The sequence below is a fragment of the Pongo pygmaeus genome, chromosome 8 (assembly GCF_028885625.2).
Source record: "Pongo pygmaeus isolate AG05252 chromosome 8, NHGRI_mPonPyg2-v2.0_pri, whole genome shotgun sequence".
NCBI lineage: Eukaryota > Metazoa > Chordata > Mammalia > Primates > Hominidae > Pongo > Pongo pygmaeus.
Window position 1 is genome coordinate 117,798,232 of NC_072381.2, and position 9,968 is coordinate 117,808,199.

The 9,968-nt window shown below is 42.9% G+C and overlaps 1 protein-coding gene across 3 annotated transcripts in view; it reads left to right on the forward strand.

Annotated features, from left to right (window-relative positions):
* ACSL5 (acyl-CoA synthetase long chain family member 5) overlaps positions 1–9,968 on the forward strand; it is a 53,799-nt gene that overhangs the window by 39,462 nt on the left and 4,369 nt on the right. For all 3 annotated transcript variants that reach the window (XM_054503156.2, XM_054503154.2, XM_054503155.2), the window contains exons 13-17: positions 2,999–3,133; positions 3,838–3,933; positions 7,557–7,629; positions 7,911–7,999; positions 8,289–8,405. In XM_054503156.2, the coding sequence (XP_054359131.1) occupies positions 2,999–3,133; positions 3,838–3,933; positions 7,557–7,629; positions 7,911–7,999; positions 8,289–8,405 (510 nt within the window). The remainder of the gene's footprint in view (positions 1–2,998; positions 3,134–3,837; positions 3,934–7,556; positions 7,630–7,910; positions 8,000–8,288; positions 8,406–9,968) is intronic.

Here is a 9,968-nt window from a genome sequence, read left to right on the forward strand (position 1 = left end):
TCCCTTTCTGAAGTGCCAGGCCCCATGATATACATTTCAGATGCATCCTCTCATTGAATCCTCACAAAATCATAGTAAATCATACTTACACCTATTATTTCTAACTTATGATGAGGAAAATGAGCCTCAGAGGTTAAATAACCTGCCCAGAGTCACATCTAATAAGGGGTAGGGCAGAATCAAGCTTTCAGTAGTCATGTTTCAGTAGTCATGTCGGCTAGTCATGTTGATGACTAGCACTGCTCTATTTTTCATTAGAAATTACAGAATGGTGATTTCTGTTATTCTGTCTTCCTCTTGCATTCATTAGCTGAGATTCTTCCATAAAACCTGGCGAATATTTGATTCTTTTTATTTATCAATCTTCAGAAGAATGGATTTGTGCCTCAGCAATCTTCAAAAGTAGCCAATGAGATTTTCTCTTTGTATTTTTAGGAATTCATAATTTTCAGATTTGTTTTTTTAAATTTCAGTGATTCTTCTTTTTTTTTTCTTTGAGACAGAGTCCCACTCTGTCACCCAGGCTGGAGTGCAATGGCATGATCTCAGCTCACTGCAACCTCCACCTCCTGGGTTCAAGTGATTCTCTTGCCTCAGCCTCCTGAGAGCTGGGATTATAGGCATGCACCACCACACCCAGCTAATTTTTTTATATTTTTTGGTAGAGATGGGGTTTCACCATGTTGGCCAGGCTGATCTCGAACTCCTGACCTCAAGTGATCCCCCTACCCCAGCCTCCCAAAGTGTTAGTCTTTCTTGTTGATCTTCTAACTTCCCCATCTTGGCAGTTGGGAACCCTCATCAAGTTGCTCATGTGTCCTTTTGACAATACCCCTGTAGCCTCTGATAGCTTCCTTGGTTTCTGGCACAAGATGTCTCAACCTCATCTTGTATATTTCTTACCCAATTCTTAGATTGTCTGATTGCTTCAGGGAACCGTTGAAGCTATTTGAACCCAGGAAATATACTATGTGATGATTCCTCAGGCTGGGATCCGTGAGGAAGTAATGCATGGCCATTCTTCACATGCTTTGGAACCCTCCCCCCACCTCCCCAACCACCTCTGAGATTTTAACTCTTCCTTTCATTCTTAGGACTCTCAGCAGAAGCTAAATGGGCTCTGGTGACAGGGCAGGCAGTGTTCTAGCAGAACTGATAACAATTCCAGCAGTTTCTTACCATGCTACGCAATTAGTAGATTTGGTTGTTGTTATGGTTTTTGTTCATATGTTGTTGTTGTTGCACATTTTTTATTTTTCAGAGATAGTTATTGTATAGTATAATACCTAATACACAGTTCACTTCTGGAATGTATTTTTTTTTTTTTTTTTTTTTTTGAGACGGAGTCTCGCTGTGTCACCCAGGCTGGAGTGCAGTGGCGCGATCTCGGCTCACTGCAAGCTCCACCTCCCGGGTTCATGCCATTCTCCTGCCTCAACCTCCTGAGTAGCTGGGACTACAGGCGCCCGCCACCATGCCAGGCTAATTTTTTGTATTTTTAGTAGAGACAGGTTTTCACTGTGTTAGCCAGGATGGCCTCGATCTCCTGGGAATGTATTTTTAAAATGTAGGACTTTATTAGCACAGGTCTCTAATACTAGCTCTTTGTCAGTGACTTGTTGAGGGAGGGTGAGTCTTGTGAATGTTGAAGAAAGATAAATCTCTTTTAGTTGAGGGAGATTTCAAGAATGACATGATGGAGGAAGCATTTGAGCATGGATCTTGGAGACAGATTATGACATATTGATACAATGATAAAGTTATAGGCATAAGAAGATGCTTATGTCCTAGAGCACAATCTACATTAGAAGATGAAAATTATCACCCCTGCTTGGCTGGAGGCCCAAAAATGGGGTTATAAACATGGAAGATGGATGGAGAGGGATTCTTCAAATTTTGAACAAGAAAAAAGACTTCAATTGCCTTGTATCTGACTTCCAGTAGGGTGGAATCTTGAAAGCCAGATACAGAGTTCAGGACTAAATTTTGGCAATAAGGGGTCACTTTGAGCTGTACTTGGGGAAGCTCTCCTTTGGCAGGAGTGTGGTTGATGGAACGTAGGGTCACAGTGAGGTCAGAGTCAGGGAGACCAGGGAAATCATGTAAGCTGGAAAAATAGTGTCAGAATTAAGCCCAAAGGGAAGAAATCATTTTAGTAGGAAGGCAGGAAACTCTGTTGGGGTTTGTATGGTGTGGCTAAAGCCACCTTGTTTATAGGGAAGGGTGGGAATTCTCCAAGTTCAGTTATATAAGCATCACAGAGGGAGAGGGAGGAAGACATGATACTTGTTTTAAAAAATCAGATTCCTGGGCCGGGCGCGGTGGCTCACACCTGTAATCCCAGCACTTTGGGAGCCCAAGGCAGGCGGATCACGTCAAGAGATAGAGACCATCCTGGCTAACATGGTGAAACCCTGTCTCTACTAAAAATACAAAAAGCTAGCCGGGTGTGGTGGCGGGTGCCTGTAGTCCCAGCTACTCGGGAGGCTGAGGCAGGAGAATGGCGTGAACCTGGGAGGTGGAGTTTGCAGTGAGCTGAGATGGTGCCACTGCACTCTAGCCTGGGCGACAGAGCGAGACTCCGTCTCAAAAAAAAAAAAAAAAAATTAGATTCGTAGGCTGCCCTTTGACCTACTAAATCAAAAACCCTAGAGGTGGTACCCATTGAGCTATGTTTTTTGTTTGTTTGTTTGTTTTAAATCTAGTACCCCCCAGGTGACTTTGTAGGCAGTCCCTCTTTATCTCAGTTGTCAAGTTGTTTCCCAAGGACTAAAAATTGGGGCAGGAAGTGGGAGGACTGGAGCTCTGCATTAAGTTCACTTCTTTCTGAGCACGGCCATAATTCTCTGGGCTCGTCATTATTCAGCAATCCAATTCATGAGTGTGAGACTGTGAGACCACTTCCTTATAAAGCTAGAATACACTGTTTCTTGCTCACTAATGGCCTTGATGAGTATCTCCAATAGGTTTCCAACTAAAAGGAGCTATCACTCTGCAGGTACAAAATGAAGCCAAGACACCCTTGAAGAAGTTCTTGTTGAAGTTGGCTGTTTCCAGTAAATTCAAAGAGCTTCAAAAGGGCATCATCAGGCGTGACAGTTTCTGGGACAAGCTCATCTTTGCAAAGATCCAGGTAGGTTGGGCAGGTCCCAGACTGAAGCAGGCAAATACCTGGGCTGCCTTCTTTTAAAAAAAAAAAAAAAAAGCAGGCTGAGTGTGGTGGCTCACACCTGTAATCCCAGCACTTTGGGAGGCCTAGGTGGGTAGATCACCTGAGGTCAGGTGTTCAAGACCAGCCTGACCAACATGGTGAAACCCAGTCTCTACTAAAAATACAAAAATTAGCCGGGCGTGGTGGTGGGTGCCTGTAATCCCAGCTACATGGGAGGCTGAGGCAGGAGAATCGCTTGAACCCAGGAGGTGGAGGTTGTAGTGAACTGAGATGGTGCCACTGCACTCCAGCCCGGGCAGTAGGGCCAGACTCTATCTCAAAAAAAAAAAAAAAAAAAAGTTTTATTTAGGTTCTAGCACTCTCTCTTATTTTCTTTGGTGGTCTGTTGAGATTATAAGCAATTTGAGGGGCTGAAGAATACAAATTATTTGAGAAATATATGGCTTCTGGTCCCAGCTATGGATAGTGATGACAATAATAGCTAACATTTTAAGTGCTTTTCTACAATCCAGACTGTATTCTAAGTGCTTTGTAAATTAACGTGAGAATTGATGTCAGTTTAATTCTCATAACAACACTGGACAGGCTACTATACCCACTCTACAGTGGAGGAAATTGAAGCCAAGAGAATAGGTTTTAGTATGTCTTTTGTTTCCACTGAACAGGACAGCCTGGGTGGAAGGGTTCGTGTAATCGTCACCGGAGCTGCCCCCATCTCCGCTCCAGTCATGACATTCTTACGGGCAGCAATGGGATGTCAGGTAAGCCAAGCACCTTCTTTGAACATAGGCTATTTTACTTTTGCACAAACAAGCTCACTGTTTAAATAAAAATGAAAACAACTAAAAGGTACCAAAATGAAAGTCACCTAAATTCTCAAAATCCAAAGAAAATATCCTTCTAACCATCTCTTCAGGCATCTGTGTGTAGAAACCTTCACATAAATAAAACCAGTGCTCTAAAACACTTGTTAATGTTGCTCCTTGTCAAATAAAGCTCAGCATCATTTTAATGATTTCGCAATAGTTTATTGAATGTAGTTGACCCTTGAACAATGCAAGAGTTAGGATTGCCTACCCCCATGGCAGTCAAAAATTCATGTATAATACTTGACTCCCTAGCCAGGCGTGGTGGCTCATGCCTGTAATCCCAGCACTTTGGGAGGCCAAGGTGGCGGATCACGAGGTCAGGAGATCGAGACCATCCTGGCTAACAAGGTGAAACCCTGTCTCTACTAAAAATACAAAAAAATTCGCTGGGCATGGTGGCGGGCGCCTGTAGTCCCAGCTACTCAGGAGGCTGAGGTGGGAGAATGGCGTGAACCCGGGAGGTGGAGCTTGCAGTGAGCTGAGACTGTGCCACTGCACTCCGGCCTGGGCAACAGAGCAAGACTCTGTCTCAAAAAATAAAAAGAAAAAGAATACTTGACTCCCCAAAAACTTAACTACTAGTAGACTACTATTGACTAGAAGCCTTACCAATAATGTAATTAATCAACACATATTTTGTATATGTATTATATACTGTATTCTTACAATAAAGTAAGCTAGAAAAAAGAAAATGTTATTTAAGAAATCATAAGGAAGAGAAAACATATTTACTATTCATTAAGTGGAAATGGATCATCATAAAGGTCTTCATCCTCACTGTCTTCATGTTGAGTAGGCTGAGGAGGAAGAAGAGGAGGGGTTGGTCTTGCTATCTCAGGGGCAGCACAGACAGAAGAAAATCCACCTATCAGTGGAGCTGTGCCATACAAACCTGTGTTGTGCAAGGGTCAACCATACCCAAATAACTAATCTCCTATTAATGGACACTTGAGTTGCTTATGATATTTTTCACTGTTATAATCAATTAATCATTAATCTAGAATAAATCCACACAAGAAGGGATTATTGGGTCAAAGTGTATGTATCTGTGTGTGTGTGTGTGTGTGTGTGTGTGTGTAATAATGTATATTATCAAACTTTCTTCCAGAAAGATCTTTTTTACACATTTCTGCAAGTATACAAGGCCTTATTTGCCCATGCTCTTGCCAGTGACAGACTTTATCAGTCATTCAGATATTAGCTAATCAGATAAATGAAAAATCTTATTATGGTTTTGTTTCTTTTATTTACACCAAACATCTTTCTGTTGCTTATTGACATGTATATTTCATCCATGAATTATTCTGTTACTTCCTTATAGAAAAACAGGCAAAAGATAATTTGGTCTTTTTTTATATTTCTAAGAGTTCTTCACAGAGTAATACAGGTTGAGTATCTCCCTATTTGAAATGCTTGGGACTAAAAGTGTTTTGAATTTTGCATTTTTTTCCAATTTTATAATGTTTGCATTATAAAACAGTTGAGCATTCTGAATCTGAAAATCCAAAATCTGAAATGCTCCAAAAAGTATTTCCTTTGAACATCATGTTGGCACTCAAAAGGTTTTGGATTTTGGAACATTTTGAATTTCAAACATTTGGATTAGAATAGTCAACCTGTAATATTAACTTTTGTCGTGTTGGAAACATTTTTCCTAGTCTCATCATTTTTGCCCTCTGTATTGCCATACAAAAATTTCCAATGTTTTTCTAGTCAAACTAAATAATCTTTTCTGTTTGTAGGTTTTAAACTGCTTAGACAGGACTTCCTAACCCCCAATATTTCATAAGACTGTTTCACCCTTATTTTCTGGCAAACTTACCATTTTCCATTTTTTCCTTTTAAGTCTCAGTTCCACCTGAAATTTGTCCGAGTGCTTGGCCATGCATATTGTCTCAATTTTCACCCAGATGGATAATTAGTTCATTCATTCAACCAACCATGCAGAGCATGAACAAAACAGGCACAGACTTCTCCTCATGAGTCCTCTATCTGTATAACCACAATCAAAAGAGACTCCAGATTGATGCCAAGGCCTGAGGTCCTTCAAATTAGCATCCTCTTAGCCATTTTTAATACTGTCCTTTCCTTAAGCCCCTAAAACCAATAGATCAGCAGGTCCTGTTGCTAACTCCTTCCCAGAAATGTCTTCTCTAAACCTTCCTCTCTCTCCCAACTCTGCCTATCACAGGCCACACCCCCCATTGCAGCAGCCCATGAACTTGTTTCCTGCCCCCAGCCTCTCTCCAATCAAGATTATCTTCTATACTAGGGATTGGCAAATTGCAGCACAGGCTAAAACTAGTCTGCAGCTGGTTTTTATTTTAAAAATATTATTGAAATACAGCTATGTCCGTCCATTTATATATGGACTGTGGCTGCTTTTGTGCTATGTTGGCAGAGTCAAGTTTTGAGTCAGATACCAGATGGCTCACAAAGCGGAAAATATTTACTACCTTGGCCTGTACAGATAAAGTTTGCCAACCCTTGTTTTATATCATAGTGGGAGCTATTTCCCTTAAAAAATACTACTCCCCTTCTTCAGTTCCTTCAGTGATGCTCCATTGCTCGGGGTCAAGTTCAATTGCTATTGGGTTGCACACCACTTAGTGAATAACTTACATGTTCCCACCTACTTGAAATGCTGCATTTTCTTTTCTTTTTTTTCCTTTGAGATGTATTCTCATTCGTTGTGTCACCCAGGCTGGACAATGGCACAATCTCGGTTTACTGCAACCTCCGCCTCCTGGGTTCAAGCGATTCTCCTGCCTCAGCCTCCTGAGTAGCTGGGATTACAGGCACGTGCCACCAGGCCTGGCTAATTTTTGTATTTTCAGTAGAGATGGGGTTTCACCATGTTGGTCAGGCTGGTCTCGAACTCATGACCTCAGGTGATCCTCCCACCTCGGCTTCCCAAAATGCTGGGATTACAAGCATGAGCCACCATGCCTGGCCAAAATGCTACATTTTCATATAAAATTCTATGCTTTGGTCTATTTCCAGACCCTTTTGGTTTCTGAATGGCCAGAAGGCTTGGTAGTAAATACTTTGCAGCTTGGGTATGAGTTCAAGGTTTTTTGTTTGTTTGTTCATCTGTTTTGAGACGGAGTCTCGCTTTGTCACCCAGGCTGGAGTACAATGGCGTGATTTCAGCTCACTGCAACTCTGCCTCCCAGGTTCAAGAGATTCTCCCACCTCAGCCTCTCAAGTAGCTGGGATTACAGGCACCTGCCATCATGCCCAGCTAATTTTTTTTGTATTTTTGTAGAGATGGGGTTTCACCATGTTGGCCAGGCTGGTCTCAAACTCCTGACCTCAGGTGATCCACCCTCCTCGGCCTCCCAAAGTGCAGGGATTACAGGCGTGAGCCACCGCCCCCTCCAAGTTCAAGGTTTTAAGACACTAAGTGGTCTCAAACCCTTAGAGACCTTGCTTTCCTCATGTCTTGGCCATAGCACGTGGCCAGCTCACACTTTATCTTGAGTAAGTCTAAAAGCTCTTCTTTGGTTTCCCAGGTGTATGAAGCTTATGGTCAAACAGAATGCACAGGTGGCTGTACATTTACATTACCTGGGGACTGGACATCAGGTAAGTCCTCCATCTGCTGGGCAGGAGGTGCCATGGTTGGGAGAAAGGCTCTAACTGAACTAGGACTTTGGAGTTTAGATAACCTCAGTTCTCTGGACTAATGTGGCAAATGCAAAATTCAAGTTTTGGGTCCAGGCCTACCTATCTTGGCTAGTCTGCATTGGTGCCAGGTGATTTTTCAGTCTTCCTCTTCTAGAGTCAATTCATAAATATCTTAGAAATATGCCTGGAATTATCACAATGCAAGTGTTTCTCAGCTGATTCAGCATGGTATGTTCTAGGTCACGTTGGGGTGCCCCTGGCTTGCAATTACGTGAAGCTGGAAGATGTGGCTGACATGAACTACTTTTCAGTGAATAATGAAGGAGAGGTGGGTAGGTCATGCTCTGTGGTCAGACAGTCATGGTGGGGAGGTTTATATCAGAAAGAGCAAATAATTGTAAGCAAACTTGGATTTGGCCCCTTTGAGATCTTTAGCAAAGAATTAAGTATTCTGAACTTCACTATCCTATACCCTATAGTGGAGACTTAGATCTGGTGCTCTTCGCAGTGTAGTGGAAGCCATCAAATGATTTAAGGGGAGCAGGTGTTTCATAAACTGCCCACGCTGGGAGGAGCAGCCTTTGCTATTGTCACCGCCTTGTATGTCTGCTGTGCAGATCTGCATCAAGGGTACAAACGTGTTCAAAGGATACCTGAAGGACCCTGAGAAGACACAGGAAGCCCTGGACAGTGATGGCTGGCTTCACACAGGAGACATTGGTCGCTGGCTCCCGGTGGGTATATCATCAGAACTCCTGGAAGTCTATGCTAATGGACTGAGAAGAACAATCTGCTTGTAGCAAGAGGGGCAGAAATGCAAGTAGGTTAATCAGCTGAGGCAGCTGGAGGGGATTAGGTTTGTACCCTACCTGGCTTATGTCTTCCTCATACTATCCAGAGAAGAACATACAGACTGAGGTGGTGGATCACCTGAGGTCAGGAGTTCAAGACCAGCCTGGCCAACATGGTGAAACCCCGTCTCTACTAAAAATACAAAAATTAGCTGGGCATGGTAACGGGCACCTGTAATCCCACCTACTTGGGAGACTGAGGCAGAAGAATCGCTTGAACCCAGGAGATAGAGGTTGCAGTGAGCCAAGATTGTGCCACTGCACTCCAGCTGGGTGACAGAGACTCTGTCTCAAAAAAAAAAAAAAAAAAAAGAGAGAGAGAGAATACAATTGAAAGAATCTAGGTTAAGTTAAAAAAAGGCTGGGCGTGGTGGCTCATGCCTATAATCTCAGCACTTTGGGAGGCCGAGGCGGGCAGATCACAAGGTCAGGAGATCAAGACCATCCTGGCTAACACGGTGAAACCCCGTCTCTACTAAAAATACAAAAAATTAGCCGGGCGTGGTGGCGGGCACCTGTAGTTCCAGCTACTAGGGAGGCTGAGGCAGGAGAATGGCGTGAACCCGGGAGGCGGAGCTTGCAGTGAGCCGAGATCACACCACTGCACTCTAGCCTGGAGGACAGAGCAAGACTCTGTCTCAAAAAATATATATATATATATAGGCTGGAAGTCAGGAGATTTGTGTTCTAGTTGTAGCTCTTCCATGGACCAACAATATAAAATTCGGAGAAAGTAATTTAACCTGTGAATAGGAGCTGCCAAAGCTAGAAAGTCTTTCTTTCTTAAAAAAAAATTTTTATAGAGATGGGGTCTTGCTGAGTTGACCAGGATAGACTCAAACTCCTGGCCTCAAGCAATCCTCTTGCCTTGACCTCCCAAAGTTCTAGGATTACTGGTATAAGCTACCACACCAAAAGTACTGCCAGAGAGTACTTTTGGTATTTTGATCACACTGTTATAGAGGACACCAAGATGTAGACCAGTTGAAGTGTTTTCTTCTTGCCTTATTCCTTATCAAATATACAACCAGCAAGCAGTAAGTCAGTGATCCTAGCACAGTTTTTAGACCCAAACTGAAGGTGGGATTCTTTAATAGGTCAGGTAGACCTGCACATCAGGGTCCTGCACAGCATGGGTCCCCTGCAATGGAATAGATTTGCTACCAGCCAAGGAAAAATTAGGTGACTTCTCTAGGAAAGGGGAAGGGAGATGTACTACTCTGTCCCTTTTTTTTTTTCCCCCTTAACTTTTCTTGAGGCAGAAGCTGTGGTTTGAGGCCAAGTGTGGCAGCTCACGCCTATAATCCTAACACTTTAGGAGACTGAGGAGGGAGAATTGCTTGAGGCCAGGAGTTTGAGACCAGCCTGAGCAACATAGCAAGACCCTGTGTCTACCAAAACAAAACAAAAACCCAAAAACTTTGGTTTGATAATGCCGTTGGTCCA